Source organism: Uranotaenia lowii, chromosome 3 (assembly GCF_029784155.1).
Source record: "Uranotaenia lowii strain MFRU-FL chromosome 3, ASM2978415v1, whole genome shotgun sequence".
Lineage (NCBI taxonomy): Eukaryota > Metazoa > Arthropoda > Insecta > Diptera > Culicidae > Uranotaenia > Uranotaenia lowii.
This window is the reverse complement of record NC_073693.1, coordinates 63,687,093-63,715,013: the sequence shown is the minus strand read 5'-3', so window position 1 is coordinate 63,715,013 and position 27,921 is coordinate 63,687,093. Positions and strand designations below refer to the sequence as shown.

The following is a 27,921-nucleotide window of genomic DNA, read 5'->3' as shown; positions in this document are numbered from 1 at the left end:
ATAATCATTTTATTTTAGGACATTCCGAAAAAAATCTTGATAATTGAAAATGAGCTCAATCCCATTCAAGTCTGTCAATCAGAATAAGATATAATTCAGATTGGAGAAACTTAAAATCGAAAATTTGTATTACTTAATTATAACTAAATCAAATGTAAATATCTTGGTGAGATACTCTTGAGTTATTATTTTGATATGCTCTCCTGATCTTAAGTTTTGATTGGGAAATGTGTTCCAAGAATGTTAAAATTTTATCTATTTATAGAAGAGAAGGTGTTTTGGATTCGTGAGTTCACTGGAAAAGCCGAATTTTTTCCCGTTGTTTGTATTTTAAATTATGAAATGACCATACTGATGAAAGTTTTGTTCTTTAATTAAGGAAATTTCAAGATTATTGAAATTTAAGCAGATCGAAAGTTAGAAGAAATGAATAAATATTGAAAATATTCTAGTAGAATTTGATTAGAAGCATTTTCATCACATGTCATTCATTTGTTCCTCAAGACACATATTTTTAAATCCTTAATTGAAATGTTTTTACTAAAAGAACATGATTTTTACCGACAAGGCCGAAAAATCGAGTTAACATTTTATTATAATTTTCTAATAAATTAACTAAATTATATAAACATATATTTTCTAAAATAAAATTTTCGAATTTTACAGTCAACCCTATAGAAACTGTTTAACAATTTTTAAAAAGTTTATCTTTGTTTTTCAAGTGAAAATTTTTGTGTTGAAAAATGGTTGGAAGAAGCCACTTCAGCTTAATTTTAAATTGACTTGAATTACTATTTGATTCTGAGTTTTCCTTAAGCTTAAATTATGACAAACGTTTCAACTCCAGATCGCATCACGATAAGCGTTATTATAAAAACGATAAAGTGATTTCAAATATTAAGTGATTTTCTTAATCTTTAATCTTGTTTATTAAAAATTTCACCAATGTTTTTACAATCAGAAATGTTTATTTACAATGACAAAAGAAAAGTTTGAAATTTGTTCCGGCCTAAGTGGGCCAAATAGAACTTCACTCAAATGTCTTCGGTCTACTTCGACAGCAGATTTGAATTTCTGAGAAAGTGCACAACCCATATTTCTGCTCTTCCAACCTTCTACTTCGAGTTTTTTTGGGATTGAGAATAGAACCGAATTTCTACTGTACAATATTTTGACTGTATTATTATCAAAAGCGGAAGATTTGCTGTTGATATGAGATACAAATCTTTATGATTTGTCATCTTGAAATTTCAGAAACAGGGTTTTTTAAAACAATCTTTAGATTCTTTGCATAACATGTTGAGCGAATGGTCGAAATAAAGGATTTCAAAATAAATCGGATAAAAAGTAGTCCCTCAAAGCCAAAACAGTTTAAGTGACTTTGACACTTTTCAGACATTGGAAGTTGCCCGACTTTTATTTGTTGGTATGTTTATATGTTTTTATGTGTTTTTCAACGAGTTCAATAATCACAAAACTTCAAGTTTAATATTTGAAGATAGAAAAAATATATTCATGGAAATATGAAGTGACTTTGAATAAAGGTTGAATTATTGAAAAACAACATTGAGTGCATAAAATATGAAAATTCTGAGTGGAAAACAGTTAATTACAGAAATTACTAGAATTAACGTAAGTGGACGTTAAACGTAAATACCCACTTATTCCAACATGAGAAAAAGCAAAGTATATCACGAAAAAGTTATACCCATTTAAAAAAAAATCGCAATTCACTGAAAAGTATTGCATAATTGCAGACTTTGCTTGCTGGAGCTTTCAAATTGAAGTATGTTAGAGTATGGAAAGTTTCAATCATTTCATGACATGTTTTTGCGAAGGTTATATAAATCAGCAAAACTTATTGGCTACGCAAAGCAGTTAATTGCGATTTTTTTTTTATTTTCATCCTACGGTTAAACAGCTTTCAAATTATCAATCGAATTATATTTTTTTTTAATTTTTGTATGACATCGAATATCATTTCTGGGGTACAAGTTAGGATTGGTTTTTGTTCACATGAAATGTATAGCAAGAACCAAAAAATATTTCGAAAATCAAAAAAATAAGTTTTATGAACTTTCAGTATATTTCTGGTGATTATTAAATTTTAATTTTCCGTACAAATTAAACCACGTTGCGCTAGTTCAGGACTCAATTAATTGCTTTCAAAAATTTTATTGCTATTTTTGGCGTTAAAAACATCCAAACAAAGTTTTTGGAAGTCTACAAATTAATCAATTTGAAATTTCGATACGCATCTTGCTGCGGACTAATGTACAACAATGGTGCAGGAGGAGATTGAGCAGACCAATTGTTAAAATTGTCCAACAAACGTTTTGTAAAGAAAACCGATACGAAAAATGTTTTGTTCTGACGCAAATCTTTAGGTTTTGTTTAATAATTTGCACAAAAATCGCGGGAAAAATACAAAAAAAAAAAAATTGTTGTTTGATGCTAATTTTACAGCAGAAAATATTGTAAAAAGCCTCAATTCATCAGTAAACATTCCAATTAACATGATTCAGAATTATTTTTAAGAAAAATTTGAAGATCAGTTGAAATTTGACAATTTAAGTCATTCCGTGCCACAATGGGTAAGGGAACAACGACTAACTGCTGCCTAATCTGCCATAAGCATAAACATAAGCAATGAACATTGACTAATGATTAGATGATGTTGCTCTTATGATCTAGAGGAATTTTCACAATTTTATGATGTTGAAAATTTTGCGTTCACATTTATGTGTCAGTATCTGTGTGTTTTTATGAATGATGGGGTCGTATGCTGTTTTGAAATAACATAAACCTCTTTGTCTGTTTACTACGCCTAAGTAACACAGAATGATTTGTAAGACTCTTTAAGTCTCTTATGAAACCTAAACATGGTCTAGTAGACTGCTATGAAACTTTAAATCTTACTTGGGCGTTGTTGTCCCCTCTTAGTTTTATGTAAAAAGTTTCTATAATTATTCTTGCGTTGTATCCTGCTACTTTTTCCAAAATTCATCAATTTTTAACAAAGCGTTATTTACATGAAGTCCTTTTATTATTCCTACGTTAATTTATTGATTTATTGAGATCCTGAAATATCGCGATTTATTGCAATTTATAATCATCGGTAAGAACAAATGGTCAGTTCTTCGACAAAATATGATACAGTTTTTGCACTTCCACCACTTCTGACTGGCTAGAACCATAACACGGAAATGAACCAGGCAGGCAAGGCAGGTAGATGTAGGTAGTTTATGGTTGTGGTTCGCTATCCGCCAACTTCCCGGCATCAGCCAAAGTCAAAATGCGGCCAAGTTCGGTGAAATGGTGCAATAAAAACTTACCGGAGAAGCAGTCCAACACCTGCGAAAAATGGACACTTCTAAAGTCCTCTAACACATGGTCCTGGTTGTTTGACAAACTTTGACAGAGCGAAAAATCCGTTGAGTTTGTCTTTGAACTCAAATGAAAGGTGAATTTTGCTTGTTGGAGGAACTGACCGTGTACGGATCGGATTTCGTGGAGGCCAGCAAATAAAATCTACCAACAACGAAACCCGTTTGTGACAGAAGATTTGTTTATGTTTATTGTTTGCCGGACGGACGGAATTTCACATGGAAGCTCAACATCGACGGCGGGTCAGGCTTTTTTTTGTTGCTATTTTTTAGTCAATCGGTTTGTGGCTGCCTTATTAATACCACTCATGATTTACAATGGAACAAATCCGACTGATATTAAATCACACACCCGCCCACCCCGGCAGCATGGAATATGAAGAGGACAAAAAAAACGTTAAGGGGATACCTCACATATCGATTTCAATAGCCGATCGGCGATTCGTCAACTTGGAGCCGTGTCGTCCATTGATGGTCTCCCAGTTAGCAAAAGTTATCAAACATAAAGCTTGCTCCCTAATTGTTTGCCCCCAAAGTGTGGAAGGCGAAGGCGATCGTCATGCATACATTCATGCAATCGATCGTCATGAGTAGTGCACTTGCTGTTGCTGGTCTTGAATGAAACCGGGCACTGGATTGCACCTTCGCACTTCGCCCGGTATCCGCTTTTTTTTGCTCAGGGTTACCTATTATAGATCAGCAAAGTAAGTAGTGTTGTGCCTGGGTCAGCGGAGCAATATGGGCGGCTCTGAGTGATTGTCCAGTCGGGATCGGTGCTAATTGCTATATTTTTCTATCCTTCACATAAAATAATGATTGATGCCTGTGTTAAACTGATCCTATTACGATGTACAACGTATATTTAAGTGCCAATGAATATCATTCAACATATTTCAAGAAATCTAGAGATTTACATGAAAAGAGAAGGAGTATAAAGAATGACTTATGGTCCCTTGCTTCATTTAAACAGTTTATTAGAACTCTAGTTTTTCAAAGACTACATTTTAATTTCTATTTCTTTCATCAAAATTCTTCTTAAAATTCTACTTAAAAAATATTATTTATAAATTTTTGAATAAGGTATCACATAGTGTCTAAGCTTCAGTTTTTGCTTAGCTTTAACTTTAACTCTAACATTATGTTGAAGCTTAACTTTCACCATTCCACTGACTAATGATTGTCATTAGTCATAGAGACAACGTTTTTCTACGAGATAACCAGCGATCTTCGGTATGAAGTAGTATCTGGAATGTTGGCTAACCATCTCTTCGCACAACGCCTTGAAAAACCTCTGAATTTTTCGGTCGAGCCTTAATAAAATTGATTATTTTTATGTCGTCCAAGACTTCCTTCAAAGATGATGATAGTTTCTTCATAGCGAGTGCATGTCGATGAAGGATGTAGTGACTACTACCGCAACTTGTGGTCTTTTCTTTGATCTTTGCAACAACTCCAGCAGTATTTCCAACTATTGCTTTCGCACCGTCCATACATACATCAATGCAATTTCCCCATGGAATATTGTTGTCCGTAACATAATCATCATTTGTTTAGCTTGTAAATTTTAGCCCCCAACGTGGAAGTTGGCAATGGTTTGCAAAGGAACAAATCTTCTTCGAAATATTCAAAAACTTGATAGCGAACAAATATCATCAGAATTGCTAGTCCTGCTACATCTGTGGATTCGTCAAGCTGCATGTCGAATTTTGAAGTTCTCAATCGCTTTCAACATCTTCAGCCATGGCACAAATTCGCCGAGAAACCGTATTAACATGAGAATCGAATTTACCAATTCCACTGTTTTATTATCAATCATGATACGGACGACTTCTTGAATACAAGGTTTGATTCAGTTTTTAGCAATAGTATACGCTTCTTCAGCTTTTCCAACCGGTAGCTCGAAAAGTACGGCGCAAGAATAGCCTTTTCATTGAATATTTTGCACACTCAGTCCTGCAACACAAGGTTGTTCGATAAAAGCAGTGCATTTTGACAATCCACCATTCTTTGCTAACATCACTGCAGGGATTCAGCCGCCAGTAAAAACAAAGTAAACAAAATTTATTCGTTCGTACTATATGCCCTGTGATTTTTTTTTCTTCTCATGTTTCAATAAAAATGAAACGGTAAAAAAATATCAGAGTTTTTCAAAGTTGATTTATTTTCGTTGAGTACGTCGCGGAGCACTTTCAAAAGCTTCGCAGAGCACCAGGTGCATAGCATAGCATAGCATAGCATTGGGTGACTACACACATCTTGTATTGGCTGATACATGCGGTACAACTAATAATCAAGAGCAACACGAGATGCCAAAATGAGTACCAAAAGAAACTTTTTAGGTGCAGAGAACTCATACGGCCCAGGATGCTGTGTTCAGATTGGAAGGAGAAAGGTCATGTTTATAGGAAATCCTATTTGGCAGATAGGATTGATAATGAATTAAATAAAGCATGGATCACTACAAATCTGGACGCATTAAAACGGGTCTATCTCGAAGCTATGTAAACGAAATAAAAATGTTTTGTACTTGAAATGTAGGGTTTTTATTGCACTTTAAAGGAAAAATAATAAAAAAATTATTCCGATGTTGTTTTGATGAATTTTCGAACTTTTGGTTGAGTATCACTCATTATAGTTTGAACACCCTATTCGCTGACATCAGCGGCCATTTTGTTCCACAATCTCTTCATCTCTGTTGCTTCCCGAGTCGTCCTACCATTCTTCTTCATCTTCTTCTTGACAATTGCTTAAAATTTTTCGATAGGGCGGAATTGAGGGCAGTTGGGTGGGTTGATGTCCTTTTCGACAAAATCCACCCGTTGGCCCAATACCACTGTAGAACCTCCTAGCTGTAGTGGCGTCTTGCCAAATCTGGCGAAAACTTAACTAGTCCTTTGTGAGATCTAAAGTACGAAAAAAAAAGTTTTTCAGGCATTCCTCCTTGTAAATTTCGGAGTCCATGGTCTTGTTTTTCACAACAACCGGAATTTTTCGTCCGCAGCTGCAAATACCTTGCCAGATCAAACACTTTCTTGCAAACTTATCAGCAAAAACGAATTTGAAGTTGCCGGGAACATCACCATGACCAGTGCAGTGCACCACTGCAGTGGCAAACTTCGTTGGAATCTTCTTGTATAACTTGCGGGCACGTCCTTTGGCTACTAAATTCTGCTTCAATGTCCGGTTTGGTTGCTTACTGGTCCGATAGGATCGTATTCCTTGGCGTAGACGAATTCTGCTGACGGTGCACCGGTCGGCGTTGAATTTCTTGGCAATGTCATAGTCCGACTACCCTGTGTTTTCCTTGATCGTTCTCAACACCTTCAAATGCAGTTTCTGATTCTTAGGTCCACTATAACGCTTGGTATGAACCTGCCGATCTATAGTACGCTTCTCACAGAAACGTTTGTGAACGCTACACACGGTTGATTTGACAATTTTTAACGATTTCGCGATTTTTGAACCCGACCACGTCGGGTTTTTGACGTGGGTGTTTAAAATTTATTTTCATCTCGAGGCTTCCATCACGTGTAACTTTTTCGAAACAAAACGAATCGTAATGAAATTTTCAGCACTGGTAGAAGAAACATTCCTCTACAAAGTGCTGCCAAAACATTCCAGATCCGACAACTAGGAGCACTATGGTAAAATAAATAGTGCGTCCAGATTTGTAGTGACCCATGCTTTATACAATTGTTTAATCATATAAAAAGGAACGAGCACACCAATCTGTAGACAGCTGGGTTCACAATGGATATCGTTCTATGAAACAGGTGCTGCGATACATATTTAGAGGGCCTTCATCAACCGGCTTCTTACATATGAAGAATGATGGCACATTGCAATGCGAATAAAGGCTTTCTGATTTTCCGAAAGTTATAAACTTTCGGAAAAACAAATTTGTTTCTACTTATCCTCATAAGGCTCAAGATCACGAGCTCAGGATTCGTGAGAAGAATGTCGCGGTACCTTCATCTGGGCAGTAGCATTCCTGGGCAATCAAGGTGGTGTAGCGCTTGCCCCGTGCACTGTATCACTTTTGAAAATATCAATTTTCAGATCTGCAACACACTTTCAACAGAAAACTTCAATTTTCTTCGGTTGAACACTAATCAAATTTTCTATATTTGAAGATTTGAAAATTTTCTGCCCGAAAAAAATGCAACCGTCACGTTCAGTCACAGCCTACCAAGTAAATTTTCATTGCTTAAATATGTTTAAAAGGTGATACGGTCAAAATTTGGTCAAGGGAAAACGCATGTAAATCTGTGAAAACGTTTATTTAAAAAATCAAATTAATTTTTTTTTTCAAGTTTAATTAGTATAAAATTCAGGAAAAATATTCAGTTAGGCTCCGCTTTTCCAAATCCGAATTGCCGCTTAACCCCTGCCATCAGATTTTGTACAGCCACCTTGTCCACCTTCTTCGCCGCAGAAAGCCAGTTAGCCTTGAACTGCTGCTCGTCCTTAGCAGTTTCTTTGGCCTTCTTTAGGTTCCGCTTGACAATAGCCCAGTATTTCTCAATTGGGCGGAGCTCTGGCATGTTGGGAGGGTTCTTGTCTTTGGGAACCACCTGCACGTTGTTGGCGGCGTACCACTCGATGGCCTTTTACCGCAGTCCCGGAAGCTATGAAAATGCTGCTTTTCAAGCCACAGGTACAGATGGCTTGCCAAACCAGATATTTCTTCGCGAACTTTGACAGTTTCATGTGCTTGAAAATATCTGCTACCTTTCCCCTTCCTTTTGCCGTATAAAACTCCTGTCCCAGAAGCTGCTTATAGTCGGCTTTGACGTAGGTTTCGTCGTCCATTACCACGCAGTCAAACTTCGTCAGCATCGTCGTTTACAGCCTCCGGGATCGCGCTTTGGCTGTCGTATTTTGTTTATCATCGCGATTTGGAGTCACTACCTTCTTGTAAGTCGATCGTCCGGCTGGTTTTTTGACTCGATGCACGGTTGTAGACAATACACCCAGCTTATTTGCGGCATCTCGGAGAGAGAGTTTAGGGATTCGCTTGAAACTACCGGCAACTCTCTTTGTCGTCTCAGCGGCTTCCGGTTTTCGATTTCCCTCTGATCTAGACTTCCTGGCTGTCGGCAGTTCCCCAAACACTTTAATTACATTTGTAACGGTTGATTTGGCAACTTTAAGAGATTTGGCCAGCTTTGCGTGCGAGTAGCTCGGATTTTCGCGATGCGCGAGCAAAATGTTGATACGCTGCTCTTCTTCCTTGGACGGCATTTTGACAACTGAAGAGTGAATTCCGAAATCAAAATAGGTGCAACATTCTACACACACACCTTCAAAATGAGGGGTGTTCAGGTTTTTTAAATGCAAAATTGAAAGAAATACGTCAAGTTGAAACTGACCAAATTTTGACCGTATCACCCTTTACTCGACCAATTGATTTGAAATTTTGCATGAAGTGGTTTTTCAGGTGAACAATTGTTCCAGTGAAGTTTTGAGTCCCTCCCATCTAGAGGATGGAGAGCTCTCACACAAAATAATCAGAAAATACTAATGAATTCATTTTAATCTAATCAATTGAAAAGTGGTTTTCAACAAGTTTTGTGGAAATGTAAACATTTGCGTTTAAGGATGTTTCGGCAAACTCACGGACAAGTTCAGTTCGTCCCGGATCTTTTTCGAAGCCTTGAAGGGATATTTCTTGGAGGCCCGCATTATGGCAGACTCATCTTTCGCGGTCGTTTTCATTGGGCGTCCAGCCGTTTCGGATTTTTTGCGGTCGTGGAGGGCATTAAACACGAAAGTTTTAGATCGTCCCAAGAACTCGGCGATTTCGTATTGACTGCAATAATACTAACTTGACCCAAAATACACTGATACATTTGAGCTGCTTTTTATTACCTAATTACCTTCAATAACTTTTCGAAAACCATTAAATTTTACTTGTAAACAAGAAATCAACCAGATCTCACCGAATTGATATCTCGGATCTCAATGTTCAACATTTTGTTGCATATGTGTCGATTTGAAGAGAATTGTTACAAAGTTCAAATTATGAAACACTCTTAACTCGAGTAAATTTTAAATTAATGTTGATTTGAAGATGTCGAATAGATGATTTTAATGTGTATAATTTTTGGCAAAGCGGTACAAATATTACTTAACAAAGTCGTATGATATAATCTTCAGGGATTCTAAAATGTGTTTTGAATTAAAAAGTATAAATATTATACTCTGAAGATGATATCATACGATATCGAAACGTGTCGGTTTTAAAATAAACTTCGTTTGTTATGTAAAATAGACTGCTTTGCCAAAATTATACACTATAAAGTTAATTTTTGACAAAAAAAATTATTGCATGACAATATTAAAAAACCATGATACTAAGAGCGTGAACTTTTTTCATTATATATTTTCTATAAATTCAAAAATTAAATTTTGACCAATTCTTTTTGGATTACGGTTTACAGTGCATTAGAACTGTTATTTTTCCTAATACGAAATTCAACAAATTTTCAAATGGACTCCACTAACTGATAAGCTATCTAACACAACCATCACACATATTTCACTGGTCCTTACTAAATGTTTACAACAGCCCTATGAACTTTGAAGTAAAGCAAATGATTATCAAAGTATGAAATATCCTGCTCAGACACGCGGCCTGAGTCTCCAAAACTAAAAGCTAATCCCTTCCCCCTCGTGTTTGAAAACTTTAGAACATCAATACTTATCAGCTTTGTAATTGGCGATTTGCAGCAAAACTTTTTGACATGCAGCGCCAACTGATTTTCACATACGGAACTAACAAAAGGGTGATGATAGCTGATTTTCAACACGGCAGTGAATACGAATTGTTCGTAAATTTATGATTTGTACGGAAATAACGAAACTCCAGACACTAACAATGACTGAATTATGTTAGAAAACCTGAAATTAACTGGTTGCAATGCTTTTTGTTAAAACAAGTAGAGTTTTCCATGTTTTTTCGAATAAAATTAGATTAGGAAAATAATTAGTTTCAAACTATGAAAACGCAGCATCAATTGAGATCGATATTCGAGACATTATTAAAACATGACATGAACCTGAATGTCAAAAAAGGTCTTTAATAAAACAAAATCATTACATTGGTATTTTAAAGCTGAAATTTGCTTTCAACCGATGCTCATTACGAAGCTATTCACATCTCCAGCGGTTTAGCTCTCTTGTCTGATGATAAGTGATAACGATTATTCAAACTCATGTGAATAAGAGGGCTCAACAAGTCATCGGGAATTAAAAGGCTTAGATACATGGTGATTTCCCAGTTAAGTTCTTAATATTGCTTTCTGAATCATCATATATACTCGAAATATTTAAGTTAAAGATTTAAAAATTTATTTATTATTTCATATCTTGAACTATTATCAATCATTTTACATCTCAGACCTGGATTCCTTATTCAATTCTTTAATTTTATTTCCTTGATGACTTTGCTGGGAACTTCTTCGTATAAAAAATACTACAAAACATTTTGAATTGTTAATTTATTACATTGCTGGAGGAATGAAGTAAAGATCATGGACCTGCTATCGAACGCACTGCTGATTTTTCGCACTTTTCCATTATTCTTATTGCATTTTGAAAGCGAAAAAGTGGCTGCCAGTTCCGTAAACAATCTTTAGCCTTTATAATGAGAATGCTTAATATTAATTTTTTGATCAGAAACATTTGATTCGAACTCGGCGCATATCTAAAAATATTTCATAATTATATTAATTCAATAAATAAGTGTTGAAGATTGTCATCTTACGAGTTATTTCTTGATCATTTCTAAAAATTCAGTAGGTATTTTCTGCACTAGAAGCTGATTTCTGTTGGCAAACTGAAAAATAACATACATATATTAATTAATCCTACTTGGGTTTTAAAGGTATGAAAAATTGCGTAGTTCACTTTTTCTTATCTTATTCTATAATCCAATCTTCAATTATTTTCATTTTAACTCCGAAATTTCAAAAATTTCTCTTTTGTTTTGGAAAATTACTACTTGCCTTGACGTTTCGATTGATAATATCATCCTTTTGATCGCAGCGCCTTCTGAGTATCGTTTCCAGCTGCAAATCGTCAATATCGTTGAAAAAACAACGATATTAAACGTAAAAAATGGACGTTGATTGTGGGCAACAAGAAAAACAGCCGCATGAGCATTTTTCAACCAGAGGCCTCCCTTAACCATTCCAGATAATTCTTCTAAAATTAAATTACAATAATACTAGAAATTTTAGAACTTAACAGTGGAAAATTATAGATTAAGTGACTGGTGGTAGTTCCTGGAGTTATTCGTGTTTTGTTTCGGCGTGCTGAATCCTAGTTGAAGGAGTTCGGAAGGAATTTTAAAGCCAGCTGGTCCGGACTAGAGGAAGAGGTTTCTAGTCAAAAACTTCCAAGACTTATTTGGTGAGATCCACCCTTTTCCATTACATTAAACGTTATTATTGTATTATTTTATTATTTTCCTAATACACAATTTCATTAGATTAGTGTAGCTATTTTCAAATTATGCTGTAGGTTTAAAAGTAATCCATATGAAGCGTTTGGTAGGGAACTCCACGCTTTATTCCTCCCCTTGCTCCAGAATCTTTTGCGGTATTTACCACATGGTTGGCCTGGCCGTAGTTATCTCTGCAATGCATGTTTTATGTAACAGAGATAACGTTGAAAAGAAAAATGAAGGACGCAAGTCTTTTCATTTTCCAGGATGCTTACACGTTTTGGCTATGTTGGTAAAAGAAGAAGAAGAAGAAGAAGAAGAAGAAGAAGAAGAAGAAGAAGAAGAAGAAGAAGAAGAAGAGGCCTCCGTTAACCATTCCAGGTTAGAGACACTTTTCCACAAAAACTTACTTCGTCAAATCACAAATTTTCACTTAATCACTACACTGCAATAATATAACAGAAACACTTTAGTTTCTCTATAATAAAACTCTTTAAAAACTTAATTTTCGTAAAAGTTTTGCGGACAGAAAAAAACGCGTACGGTTCGCGGAAGTCATGGACTACTCCTTTCTAAAAATTAAAGGTCTGTTCTGATGAAAATCTGATCAATCCAGACAATGATTTAAATTATTGATACAATTTGTAAACAAACAATCGATTGGTAACTCTCTCAGAGCAAGTATTCCCGTGTTGAGTAAAAGTGATAGGAATTTGGTTTACTCTCAGGAATTTCGGTAAAAACTACAGTGATTTAGTAAAAATCAGAAATAATTACCAGCGTGTGTAATTATAATTTCCTCTCAATCTTTATTCTATGATTGTTGCCTTATCAAAAGATGTATTGTTTCAGAACACTTGTCATAAAGTTTTCTTTTAAAGATCACTCTGTTTATAACAACGCTGTTAATGAAATAATTTCCGGAATTTTAGTTGGAAAAAATCTCTGTCACCAGTTGGATGATGTCTTATAATACCCTATTGTTGAACAATGTTTAAATGGATTGATCACTTAATGAAAATCATCATATATCCATTATATACAAAAATAATGGCAATAATTTTACTGAGATACTGAACGCCTTTCTAAGAACAAATGGCCGAAGATTCTTATTAAGGCTTAATACTTCAAAGCCGGCGCAATTTTTGAAAAGCTCGCTTGAATGGCATTTCTTGTCAGAATTTTAGAAACTCACAAATTCTCAGAATAAAGCAAAGTCAATCTTATCTGTACACACATGCTAGTCTCAAATTGAAAAGTTCCATTACAACCGGTTAAAGTGATGAACGAGCTTAGTTGCGTTACATCACGAATGAAGAGGAAATTTTCTGCAAACTATCTTTGGCTGAGGGTGACCTTATAAATATTATGGCCGCCGGCACTGTATGTACAGAGCCAAGTACTCGCTACTCATCGATTATCGATTTATTGCAACTCCAAACCCAAACCCAAGCCAAAATGCGTTCAACCGGGTGAAGCCATTCAGAAACCACTTCTGCACACTACGGTGTGTGTCAAACTTTATTGACCCCAGCAGTGAGCCTTTGAGCAATTGATGGAATTTGCGAAAATTATCAAGGATATTAAGTGAGTTAGATCTTTACGGCAGACGTGGATATCCGATCCATGTGTTACCGGAAGATTTTAGCACTTCATCCGGTCAAATAAATGATATTTTTTATTTCTTCAGAAACATAATTCATATATCTAAGTGAACTCATAATTCTTTAGTCCAGAACCAAACAAGTTTTTTTAGTTTAGTTGATTGAGCGCTATTCTAAATGCATACTAAGAAAGGGCTTTGGCGCGAAAATATGATCACATGCACTTGCAAAATTCACACGTTTATTGTTTCCGAGTGGATATTTGCATTTCACTTAGCGCTTGGACGCTTTCAAAACAAGAAATGCAATGTAAGCTTTTAAAAGAACCCACGTGCCTTACTGGGGGAGATCATTAAGGTATCGGGCTATTTTTTGAGATGTTATACGATAACACTGGTGAAGGATGACAGCATTCAGAAATTTTTTTAGGACAACATCCGTGAAAGAAGAATAACTATTTGATTGGATTTAATACTTTGGATCGAAAATATTCGCATATTTTTGAGAGAAATTATTTCTGGTTTCATTTGTTTTTCAAACCTCCATGGATCTTATTTTCATCTGAGAACAGTTTATTAAAACCTTGGGCAAGTTCGGAATTTTTTTTTTATATTTTGTTAAATATAGTAAGGAATTATAACAATGAAATATTTTTTTATGTAATTTTTTCCCTCCCGTGATCAACACACTACGCAATTTTCAATTTGAAACTGTCATAAGATTCAAATTGAAATAACTATAATTAGAGTGATTGCATTGAAACATATGCAGATTAGCTGCGCTATTTTTTTAATTACATAATGAATCAAATACAGTAGATGTAAGAATGTATAACGATTTGAATGCTATTTGCCTACATCTAAAACTTTCTTACAGGCCATTTAGCAACGCACATTGAGCTGCTCATATTGAATGCAAATTAGCTTTTTCTGAGGAAATCGTAGATTACAGATATAAGATAAACAAATGGCAATGGGAGACGATGCAGTTGGGTATAAATAAATCAATTTAAATATATGACTTTACTCAGATTCTAATCAGTTTAATAATCAATAAAAAAATAAGATGGAATTGGGTTCATTGCAAACAGAAATGACAAAACACTACTTCACTAAAATATCGTACCATTTGATGCTTCTATTTCCAAAAATATTCATCTCGAAAGAATTTGAGAACGTTTCAATTTTCTTTCATTAAAAACTTAATTAAGCAAATGTTCCAAAAATTTATGAAAAAAATTCTACTGATTCGAGGGCGCAGAATCCAAATATGCATTTGGTTTGCCCCCTCTGCTCTTGGTTTTGAATATCTGTTGAAAATCGGTTAAATTTTATTTGAGAAATTCGTGCAATCATTTCGATCTCTGAAACTAGAATTTCTCAGCAAAACTTGATATTGATTTGAAGTGTTAGAAAATACTTAGCTTTGGGAATTTCAATGTTGATTTCCAAACGGATTTATCTTCAGGCTCGAATAACCCTTCGAGTATTCATCGTGGGCAGAAATCAACTGCAATAAATCAGTTGTCAATAACTAGATTCACCCTAAGTTGATTAATATTAAAAGTTCATTACTTCATATCATCATAACACATAGACAAAAGCTAACAAAAGATTCGAGTTGAGGTCGCTTAAATTTTCCGAAATCAGATATTAAATCGCAGGCACCAAAATCACCGTTCCCTTGTGTTATCTTTAGTAACAAATCAAATTCTCATACTTATGTTAAGTTAAGATTGAGCACAATGCTAACTATTCAAGAACTCCGGGCATTTTAGAATATTGAAAAAAAAAAGTTTTTCGTTAGACTCACTGTACTTTAAGTTAAGAATCTGTATGAAATCCTTTTTACACCTGTTCTGATTTTGAAAGTTATTTTTCGAATAAGTTGCACAACCATGCCCAAAAATTTATACATACGTTTGTATAAGAAAAACGGAATTGTATGCCTTTTGCATTTCAGTTTCATATGAATCTTATATTTGAAAAAAAAGGAAAGGCGGCTTCAATTTATTATTCTAAAAATTATTTTGAATCTTAATAAAGTTGGAACAATTTAAATCTGTTTAGTGATTTTTTTTGTTAAAATAACGAACCTGAAGAGTAAAATAAATTTCAATATAACAGATATTATATTGACATTGTTACTCAATGATTTCTTCTTGTACATTTTGAAAAGAAATTACTTTTTCAAACCAGTGAAATGTTCCATGGTATTTTTTCAACTATAGCTGTATCGATTGCAATTCAGTGGTTGAACTAATATAAGACGCAAGCATAATTCCTCAATTTTTTTTTCAATTTAGTATTTGAGAGTTGTGCAAACATTTTGGTTGAAAAATGTCAAAAAATAAACAGTGATTCCAAGACAATATTTATGATTCTGTCATCATTCAAACACTCTCGCCAAAAATATGGGGCTATACCCTTAAAAACATGGAATTTCTTTTTGTTTTTTAATGAAATCTATAGATCTGATTTGAAACAAAGCATATTTAAAGATGAATCGTGTTTTTTGAAACCCAAATTTTAATTACTGATCTCGCAGAAACTACCAAATTCCATAGATCTTCAAAAAATCTTAGCAACGACGCACAGTGGGACATAACCTGTGAAAACTTGGCCATAACTCATTTTTGTAAATTTCAAAAATCTATCATAAATTTATGTTTTCCAGAAACTGGACATTACACCGATCACAAATCTGTCAAACAAATCTTAAAATTCGTTGTTTCATACAATTTTCTACGTAGGTGAAGTTGGGGTTTGATGCTGTTGCATTTCATCGCAAAAACAAAAAATATTTTCCATACTCCACTAAAATGTTATTTCTTGAAGAAATAAAAAAAAACATGGATGTGTTCAGAATAATATGAAATTTATTTATTTGGCGTTGAAGAATTGAAAAAAAAACGTAATTTTTTTTACTCACTAATCACTAATCGTACTTCCATAGCCAGAACTTATGTCTGAGTCCGAAAAAAAACGTAATTTTTTTTACGAGCATAAACGTATAAAGTTAAAAAATTACGAATTTTAATCATACAACATGTTACCCCACGTTACACCACTCTTATTTCTATTTAAACATTTAAATGGAAGTCTCAGCTATCCAACAAAAACAAACTAGATGCCACTTTTTGCCAATTCATAAGATATTCAAGTTTTAATGAAACATGTTATTGGACAATTTTCGTACTTTTGGGATTGCTGATAATGCTTTTGGCTATAAAAACTTGAACTTGATCGAATTTGAAATTCTGCTCATTGACATTTTTTTCAAAACTTATTTTCCTCTTAGTTATTTTGATAATACTATTTCGGTTTAAAAAAGTTATTTTCATATGCAAATAAGATTCTTTGGAATATTTCTATAACCTTCTCAAATTCTATAACCTTCTCAAATCCTTTTCGGTCAGATGCTTAGTATCTGTTAACTAACTTAATTTTTTGTTCAACACTAGCTGACCCGGTAAACTTCGTTTTACCATTCAGTAAATAAATCGTAATAAACGTTTTATTTCATCTACACGTCCTTAACTTCATCGTACTCGCGAATCGATTTTATGAAAATCGTAACAAAATTATACGGCTTGTTCCCCATTTGACCCCCTTCCCCTTCCATAAAAAGTAGGATTCTTGAAACTATTTAACAAACTATCTCTGACCCGAAAAACCCTCGGATACCAAATTTCACTTCATTCCGACCGTTCGTTTATACGTGATGGTGTTGCAAAGAAAACGTCTCCATTTTTATTTATAAGATTTTTTTCTACAACATTCGTTCAGAAGAAAAAAACCAAATCTTTTAGTTTTACTCAAAAATAAAAAAAACGAATTATTTACACACTGAATGTTTGGATATTAAAAAAAAACAATGCAACCATGTTTTTTGCTGTCATATCGAGCAACAGCCTACTTGATCCATTAGCTACTTATGTTATCTAAACTTATTTGTTCTGTTACCACTGATCACACTGACATGACACTAAGAAAAAAAATCCGTTCAAATTTTTCATATTTAATTTTTATGGAAGCATTCGGTTCATAGATGGAATGAGTTTTAAGCCATCATAATAAACGATTTGTCGTACCCCGAAATCCTCAGAGGTCAAATTTCGTTCAATTTGATTCAATTTGCTTTATTTGCTCCATGCCAAGTTCCTACCAGTTGCTACATCTTTCGTGGTTGCCTAATTAGTTTTTAGAAATGTGGAAATTTTGTATCATTTCTATGAAATCTCCTTCCAGAAAAGAGATGGGTCCCAAACTAGCGTTAAAGTAACATGCATTTCTTTCTTGACAAATTTGGATCCATTTGCATTATTAATTCAAGAGTTTTGTAGATATTCAGGTAACATATGTATGAGGGCTCCCCATTCTTTTCAGGGGACGGATCTAAAAACATCATTTAACTTTTTAACGGTCCTGAAAATGATAATTTTCACGCCGATCGTCTTAGTAGCCTTCAAGTTGATAAGAAAAATCTGCTAGAAAAAGTTACCTAGATAAAATTCCACAACAACTAGATGAAACAAAACGTTACATCAAATTAAAGATTTTGATCAGATGAACAACTTTTCAGAAGACTTCAAACCAGTAGGATTTGATTTGAAAAAGTTATGAGGTTTTGACCATCGATTGGTCAGGTCTGCCCCACTATGCAACGAAGAGAAAACTAGAGTAGCTGGAATTTAAATTAGACGTAGGTACAGATAGAGTTGCATCTACCACCACACTTGGCCTTCTTATGGGGTTGGTGGTAGATTAAGGTTGCCAGAATTTTTTCCACTCCCATCCGGGTCTAGCAATTCCGGGCATTTTTTCAAAAAAAACCTGGCAAAATCCGGGCATGGATTTAAATTTTCATATCCAAAAACCGGGCAAAAACCGGGCAAAGTGTAGGTGTTATTATATATAAATGCAAAAAAAAAAGAAATTAATATTTAATTAATGTAATTGCAGACTTCCAAAAAGTTTTTGGAACACTTAAATATTTAAAGGTTTATTAAAGTAAATCAGCAAAATTATTTGAAACATCCGTTGAAAATTTCCATACCGTTAATCGATTTTGCTGAAATTTACTCAAAAACTTTGATTTTTTTTGCTTTCTTTGTGAAAATTGTGAAAAAATTCGGGCAATATCCGGACTTTTTTCACGATATCCGGGCAACCGGGCCGGACCGGACTTTCTCGAAATTTTGCACCAAATATCCGGGCAAACCCGGATAAATCCAGGCAATCTGGCAAGCTTATAGTAGATGCAACTCTATCTGTACCTACCACTTCATAGTAGTAGGCCCGTGAGGAACAAAAATTTGATCTTTCATTTCATCTAACCTTCTATCCATCTTTATAAAAATTTCATAATCTTTAGATGTCCCTACTAAAAAGGACATCACTTTTCACCGCTGAGGCCGATCAATTAAAACTACAAATATAAATAACGGTGGTAATCTCTTCATAAAGTTAAAAAATATATATATATGTAGCTATGGTTAAAAATATTACTTGATTCTTGCAGTACATTTCATGTGAACTGTAACCCAACTGTACCCCGGAAAAGATTGACCCCCATGGAGATTTCTCCCAAATTAAATTTTTAGTTCAATAAATGAAATTACCGTAGAAATGTGAAATAACTTGATAATAAGTGTTAGCAAACATGTCATAAAATTGGCTCGCTCTCACCGGTATTAATTCCTGAATATATCACTCTAGACTAAGCTTGCCAGATTGCCCGGTTTTATCCGGGTTTTCCCGGATATTTGATGCAAAATTTAGAGAATGTCCGGTCCGGCCCGGTTGCCCGGATATGGTGAAAAAAGTCCGGATATTGCCCGGATTTTTTCACAATTTTCACAAAGAAACCAATAAAAATCAAAGTTTTTGAGTAAGTTTCAGCAAAATCGATTAACGGTATGGAAATTTTCAACGGTTGTTTCAAATAACCGCTGATTTACTTTTATAAACCTTTAAATATTTAAATGTTCCAAGCAGTTTTTGGAAGTCTGCAATTTCATTTATAAAAAATTAATTTCATATTTTTTCTGCATTTTTTCTTTGCTTTTATATATAATATCACCCAAATTTTTCCCGGATTTTGCCAGGTTTTTTTGAAAAAATGCCCGGAATTGCTAGGCCCGGATGGGAGTGGAAAAAATTCTGGCAACCTTACTCTAGACCGCAGGCATTTCATTCTACGAGACAGCGACGTTCAATAATTTGAAACTTATTTCGATTTCGATAAGCAATTTTCTAAGCCTTTTTACTGAAACTCAAATCCTGACACACAAAAACCCTATCTCTTCTTCAAAATTGGTGTTTATTAAGAAGAGTTTGTTGACAAGTTCATCCATTTCTTAATTACTTATCCCTTTGAAAATAAAAAACAACAAAAAAAAAACAATAAAAAATAACAAATTTTATGCTGAAATGAAACATTTTAGAAATCGATTTTGACCTCACTTTTATTTTGTTTTCTTGTTTTTTCCAAAAGCTTCCAAGGCTACAAATGGCTGGGGTGCAAAAACTTTAAGCGCTAACTTTGATTAATTTTGGTGCAGAAAAATTTTTGAAAATAGTTTAAAAAAAATTAACAAAATTTTGAGTTTTTCTGACAAAACCTTGAAACAGGAGAACTGTACAAGACGCACCAGTTAAGCATAATCGCTATTTACAGCGATACCCATCATCTATGAACCAGATTGAAAGTTCACGACGATTAAGTGATCACATTTACATCTTATCAAAAAGAAATAATATGTTAAAAACACGATTTTGGTAACTTTTTTGTGAAAATCTTAAACAGCCAGAAAACAAGTCACGGGGTAGAACGCCAAAACTAGTGGACAGAACGCACCATACCGGATGGCTGGTGAGAAATGGAACAATGGTTACACAGAATATAGTAATTCAAACATCCAATTTTTTATTACAGGTTCATCTTTTTTTGCAAACTAACCATACTTTGGCAAAAAATTATTTATTATTGCTAAATTTCACGAAAATTTTGCTGTTCAAAATTCACTTTTTTTATCCTTATAGGTAAAACGCCTTCAGGTAGGCAATGAAATTCAATTTCTTGACTGATATCGCGGCAAACATGGCGGCAGATAATTTTTTCGAGTCAAATATTGGTGCACCTTTTTAACTCCAACAAGGACGAAATTTGTTATAACTATGCATTCTTATCGTAATTTGGGAGTCAGCAAATAAAAAGAAAGACACTTTGTTTCGACATTTTGTTTTTCTCTAAAGTTAACAGCATTCAAAATTTGAGCCTAAAACACGTGGTTTTGCAGGCATTCTGCCCCAATTTTGATATTAATTTTAATAAAAATTTGTGGGAAGTTAGTGAAATATGATAAAATACTAATAGTCATTTGAAAGTGAATACAAGGGTTATAACGAAAAGCTGCAGTTGGATCAGATAGCGCAGACTGGTTTACCATAAAACCTTATATGTCAACCATAAAAAATAACAAGTTTTAGGCAGAGTCTATTAATCCTTCTGTTTCTAAGAATTAAATTCGTTTTTGTGAACTTTTCATCTAAAAAATGATGAAAAAGCTCATTTACTACAATAAAAATGAAGAAAAACACCATTCGGAGCCAAAGGTTATTGTATTTTTGAGAAAAAATGGCATGGGCCATTTTACCTCGCTGGTGCGTCTTGTACAGTTCTCCCCTACAAAAAAATTAAAACAAAGGTATATATCAACCGCAATTCATTTTTACTTCTGCGAAAAACTAAAGATGTTATCTTTTTGAACAACTTTTCTAATCAGGTAAAATAAAAGATTTTTTTAGAACTTTTCTGTTAATTTGAACTTAATTGAATTTAAGATATTTTTATACGAAAAAATCTAATCATTTTGAAGACTTCAACAAATTTGTTGGACGAATTAAAACCTTTTTTCAAACTTTCTTCAGTAAAAATACCTGTTTTTTCTTAACTTTGGAAAATTTGAAGAATTTAATCTTTTTCTAATCATAAATCGTCATCTTAATTGAATAAAATTTAATAAATTAATTCAAAATCAGTTTTGACAATTCTGCTGGTTTGTTAGTTAATCAGTTTTTTTAACGTTTCACTTATATTATTTTTTTATATCATCTTTTTAGAATCGATCATGATTTATTTATTATCTAAAACAAGTTCGAAAAACAATTCTAAATTGCAACTAGAAGTTTTAATTTTAAAGTAAAATGTTAAGTCAATTATAAGTTATTGCTTTGTGCTCTCAAAATTTACAACACAACTTCAAATTCCCATTTTCTAAACCTTCATTTGTCATTTGTCAGTGACGATGAATTTAATGTATTGTATTATAAATTTACAAAGTTATTATTGGGAACTTCAATTAAACATGAACTTTTTTAGTCATTTATTTTGACAATAGTCAGAACTTTAATATTAAATTTAATTTCTGACTTTGATCACTGGAACTCTTGACCTGAAATGAAACATTATCATTTTTATCAGATTAAATTTAATCATTTATAATGTGTTTTGAATAATTTCTTTAAAGTTTAAATATAGTTATTTTTCCATTTCGAAAATTTACAATTAAAATCTTGATCAAACATTATTTAAATCATGGTTAATTACTGACCTTATCCGAAATTTATTTAACTTGTTTCTGAGTCTGGGGTTATATTTTATGTATTCTATTTCTGTGCAATGATGTTTATGTCCGAAGCTTTAAATTCTGGTTTTATACTATATTTTATTTCGCATTCGTTTTCTGATGATTCGAAAATATTGACCTAAAACATCTAGTTCAGAATAAGATTTATCATTTTGAAATCTTTTTTCAATAACTTACCGGGAAAACAATAATTTGAAACTTTTATTTTCATTTATTTTGAATCGTATCATCGCAAAAAGCAAAACTTTAAGAATGTTTGAAAACTACAAAATAAAATCTCTATTTCATTTTTTAGTGAACATTCCAGAACTGGCTATATTTCGGAATGAAATATTTGTGAAAACCTCTAATTCTTATAAAAAATATGTGGTGTGTATTTGAAAACAGCTTTTCTAATCATCTGGAGGGTTTTAAAATACATTGAATCCTCTCATAATCTAAAAGCAATGATTCATTGGTAACGGACGCGTTTTATTTTCATTCCGTCGGGAAAAATTTTATTTTTCAATATTTTAACGGTTAAATTGTTTAGCGGTCAATCGTTAAAAGTGATCTTCAGGAAAATAAAAGTCTCACTCGGCGAAGTAAAGACCATCGTTTTTCTTAGACGTTGTGTAGAGCGGAAATCCGTAAAGAGCTGACTGGAAAGTTGAATCGATCAACGACTATCAGGACCCAAAGATTTTTTGGTGAGTTCGTTCCAAGATAATTATTATACGGAAATTTAAAAGAATGAATGTTTTCTGGAAACTTCTCAACTTCCGAAATAATTATTATACGTAAATGAAAAAAATGAATGTTTTCTGAAAACTCAAAACTTCCGAGGTCGGTATTAGAACGCTGTTCGCTAATTAGTCCGCTATATTTGTGTTAGTTTATTTTTATTTTTTAACTTTATTTTTGAATGACTTAAGGATAAACAAACTCCATCACCTTATGGAAAATAACATTCATTAGCATTCTTGCTTGAACAATTGCACCTAGTGGAGTTTGTTTATTATTTAATTTACCTGAAATCTCGTGAGATAATAAAATGGTCAGCAAAAAAGTAGAAGACAAATAAGCGATTAGCGATTAACGGTTTAACTCTAGACACTAGAAAAAAAACATGTTTTAGCATTATTCCTTGATTGATTGCTTTCGGTGGAGTTTGTTTATCAGTTAGTACAAAACTTTTGTGAAAAAATACGTGATGAAGAAAATTATCTAACAAAAACGGAACAGAATTAGCGATTAGCGTTTTAATGCCGGACCCTGTTTCAAAACTCCAAATTTTCAATTTTGACTATCTTAGATTTTCAAGAATAGTCAGCTGAAAAAAGGTTGTACGTTCCATTGTAATTTTATTTATTTATTTATTTATTTATTTATTTATTTATTTACTATTACCATGTAACATAAGATCAAAGATCTTTTAAATCGTTACAATTTATATTTTATAAGAACAACTTATTCAATCTGATTTAACTCAGCAGTTTTTTTCTCCCTAAACTTAGTCCCTTGAATCAATTGATTTTGGATGGTTTTAAATTTTTTGTGTTTTAAAAGTCTATTTTCTACTTCTGGTGGCTTTTCGTTTATTTTATGTTTATTACCCACGTGCGCACGTGTATAAACTTTTCGGAGTAACTGCGATTGGAAAAAAAATCTTTGATAGTAGGTAGGTCACACGCACTTAATGCATTTATTAGTAAGGTTGAAGTATGGAAGTGAGCTTTCAAAGAAATTTTTGGTTCTATTTTTTTGTAAGTACAAAAGTTTTTGCAATAAATTCTTTTATATTTAACATGAAATCTTTGGAAGAGGTAAAGTTCGATGTTACAATAACGTTCCTTTTTTTTAATTTTTTTTTTCAAAGAGCGAGCAATAGCACTATATTCATGGTCTATGACTCCATGGATGGAGCTAAGAAATTCAAAATTAATATGTTCAAAAATTAAAAATTTCTTTGTAAAATAACCTCATTTCCACCCACATAAGAAATATTTATCGAGGATCGTAGTCCAGGAGCACACTTTATTCCAGCATTTGTGCTCCCAAAGTAAAAATTATTGAATCATGGGAATGTTGTCCACGTTTTGCGCTCCCTGTGTTCCGGCTGTCTTTGCGTCCAACACTGCACAGTGGGCCCTAGTGAAGATGCGTAGTAATATTTTTGTACTAATCGGGATGCTGACAAGATCAGGCTGTGTATGTATCAAAAGCATAAGCACATTAAATCTTCAAGTAATCAAATCTGGTATGTATACTAAACCGTTTGAAAATTACTTCAAAATAATCATGGTTGATTATAAATAAAGCTATGATCATTTAGTATCCGGGCACTTTATTTCGGTGATAGCTACGTTACTAGAGCTCGGATATGCAAAACTTTAGTAGCGTTGTGTTGGTTATGAAAAGGACTATCTTGCCTATTTTTGATAGATTTTTAGGTTATCGTATGTTTGAGATATTTACAATGCAAAAAGATATGGTAAAAATAAGTTTGCACAATCACCTCGGAAATTTTTCATTGTTGACTTGAAAACTCATGAACTGTTGATTTTTTCTATTCTTTATTTTGACTCAAATGGTTAAGAAGTGTAAGGAGCCACTTTAGAATGCTCACGAAGTTCAAACGAAGCATCGGAGTAGGACCCTTAATCTCAAATATGGGTAAAAAGACTATGGTTATTGAGAATAACTAAAAGTAGACCGCTTAACTATGCAGTAAATCCGTTTCCGGCTGGCGAAAAGTGTTGCCTGACTAGAAGACACCGAGTAAATAACTGATAATGAGCAGTTCCATGGATCCCAATCTGTGCAAACGGTTTTTACACACAGATGTATTCTGATGGACAAAGAAATTTATGATACAACCGAATTTAAGAGGTCAAATTATTCGAGATGCCTACTCATGAAAAGGTTCGAACCAGATTCCAATTGGTTTTTCCAGGTGAATTTGTGTAAAATATCATGATTTTGCAAAGGTTTTGCTTCTGTGGTAAAAAAAAAATAGATCAATATATGACTAAAAAAGTGTGCAAAGATAAGAAAGAGATTTTATGAAAAAGGTAAAGTATTTCATGAAATCATTGATAAATTTGTTTTATATTTTTACATTAAATGTCAAATTTACACCTTCATTTCCTCCATATAAAGTTTTTCGATCAAATGAATAGTTTTTAAAATACACACGTTTGTAACTGCCCGCATACTAAATGATCATAGCCTTAAGAACCCAGAAAAAAATTACTCTGAGCCCTCTTTACAAAACTGGGAAGGATCTATCAGTAAAATAAAAATTAATTTTATTCAATCAAATCTTTTCATCAATACAAAACAAATCTATTATGTAAAAATTCGTTCAATGACAAATTTTGTTCCAGTTCTATCATATATAACTTTCAATTATGTATGGGGGTACATCCTCCTTCTTTACCTAAATGGAAGGGACAGAAACTTACAGAACAATAAATCTTTAAATAATGTTGTTACTTATCTAAGAACGTGGTCAATCCTCTTAAAATGTCAAAAGTAGTTTGTCAAACATGTTTGATGCAAGTCACTTGAAACTTTTAGGCTTTAATCATATATCATCGTATTTTTGTATGAGAGAGGGGACTCTCTGAGATGGGAGAGGTTTAAAACTGTTATGGAAACCATCTCTGGCCCCTAAAACTCTCAAAGACTGAATTTCAAACTAATTGGTTAGGCATTTTTCGAGTCGATAGAGAAAGACTGACAGACAGTCAAACATTCATTTTAAACTTCTTTTTTATGATTTGTGGATAAGTTTTGATGAAAAACAACACTCAAGTGTATTTATGGTAACGATACCTAAGAAACATCTCACGGATATCCATCTGCAATATCAAGTAATTGCATTACTTGAACCTTTGATTTTATACTTTTATGGTTACAACTCCGACATTCCTCAACTAAAATCTTTTTCTCACAAACTCACCTCAACAGCTTCTCGATGAGCAGCCGCCCAATAAATCCGGTCCCCCCGGTGATCAGAACGTTCTTCCCGCTGTAGAACTCCATCACCGGAGTGTTGCCGCTGGGTTTCTCCTCCACCATCGCCAGATCGTTGTTGGGGTCCAGCTTGAGACTCATCTTCTTTGCCAGAAACTTCCTTCGATATTTGTTTTTTATACACTCTTTTGAAATCACTGTCCACTATTTTTTTTACAATTGTATCACTATGTGCTTGTCCTTTAAGAACTCACTTTGTCTCTTCTTTCGACGTTGAATGATCTGAATGATAAATTGATTTTTTTTTAACGAGAGCTTTCGAAAGTTGATACCAAAATTGTCGACAGATTTTTCATGAACACATATTGTCTTTTGACTTCATATAGGAAACGAACTTCGGAATTTTTTAGTGAATGAATCAATACATCACCCTAAACAACAAAAAACAACTAGTAAACAGTAAGAAGCGGAGTGAAATTAAAATAAGCGTTCAAACACTGCTGACTGACGATGATGTTGATAGGATGCGTAAACAAAAACCGTTCGCGGTCATTCGAGGTTTCTCTAATGCTTCGGAAATACTTCTCCTCGAATGGTGGCGCACAAAAACGGTCATCTGGCCAGGGTCCGTGGATTTATTTATTCAAATCAAACACTTTCAACAATTAAAAATATCAACTTTCGCTTGCCTCCTTGCCTTGGTCGCTGTACTAACTTAAAAACACCACCCCGGCTCAAAGGCCGATGCGTTCGAACAGGACGCCCGCAATTGGTTGTGGGATATTATGTAAAAGTACCGAGGAAATGTATGCAACACTCGAACAGTCGCGGACTCTCTTGATCAGATATCACTTGAGCAAATAAAAATCAATTCCGGACCACGATGCACCCACACCCGCCTCAATGGAGGCCGGAATCGAATCGAGAGCACAGTTCTCAGCCGAAATTTTTTAAGATACAAGATCACAACTTCCCCCGAAAAGGATCACACAAATATTTTAAGGAACCCTGGACAACCGACAACTTCTTCTCCTCAAAACTCTTAGAGATCTTCTAAGAGCCAGTCAAGCTCCAACCTTCCGAATTCCACCAAAATGCGTGCACACCGTTTGAGCTGATTGATGAAACTAAGCGCACGTTTCCGACAATTCTATGCTCATTGTCGCGCGCGTCGCCCAAGTCTAGGTACCTACTTCACTTATTCAGCCAGCAGCAACTTTGCTTTGCTTGATCATACGGGGTACGTACTTCGCTCTACTGACTGGGTATTGTTATTACACCTGCTGAGTTGATTTGAGCTAAGCTGAGCGAGGAACCACATCTGCACTCACCTTCGCGGCCCGAGTTCCGACAAATAAGTAAGCTAAATAGCTGCCGGACCACTCACCGATATCGACCGGATCCGAATCGACATTGGACGGTGCGTCGCGGCGCACCGCTGAAATCATGTGCGCGCCAAATGATATCAGCAGATCTGAGCGATGGAGGCGTCGCGACGTCTTCGTCGCGGTTTTGGTGGTTTTTAAATGGTTAACAGGCCGCACCATACGTTGCTGTTAGAGAATTGTGGGTGTGATGATTGAAATGTTCCATCGATCGATCGATTCGTGTGCCCGCGCGCGATGTTTAAGAGCTTAGTGGTGAATATTTGAGTTGGGTGATTGCTTTCCGTAACACGCTTCAGTGTTACGTTTACAAATGAAATAGCATCGTTAGTTATCAACTTCACATTTAAAATATTTACTGAGTTTCTTTCTATGTATTCTTAATTCTAAAAAAAAAATAAGCAGCTCCATTCGACAAGGCTGTCCGCTTAGTATGGTGCTGGTGTTCTACAGATTGAACCCTTGATTCAAAAAATTGACGACA

At 34.0% G+C, this 27,921-nt stretch overlaps 1 protein-coding gene across 3 annotated transcripts in view; it reads right to left on the bottom strand.

Moving 5' to 3' along the window:
* Positions 1-27,416, bottom strand: part of LOC129757895 (fatty acyl-CoA reductase wat-like) — a 61,387-nt gene extending 33,971 nt beyond the window's left edge. The window contains exons 1-2 of one of the 3 annotated variants that reach the window (XM_055755270.1): positions 27,246-27,416; positions 26,039-26,334 (exon numbers count right to left, since the gene is read on the bottom strand). In XM_055755270.1, the coding sequence (XP_055611245.1) occupies positions 26,039-26,193 (155 nt within the window). In that variant the 5' untranslated portion in view covers positions 26,194-26,334; positions 27,246-27,416. Of the gene's footprint in view, positions 1-26,038; positions 26,335-26,767; positions 27,049-27,128 lie in introns of those variants that run through there. The other 2 variants (XM_055755269.1, XM_055755271.1) reach the window with 2 other exon arrangements.
* Positions 27,417-27,921: the final 505 nt, after the last annotated feature.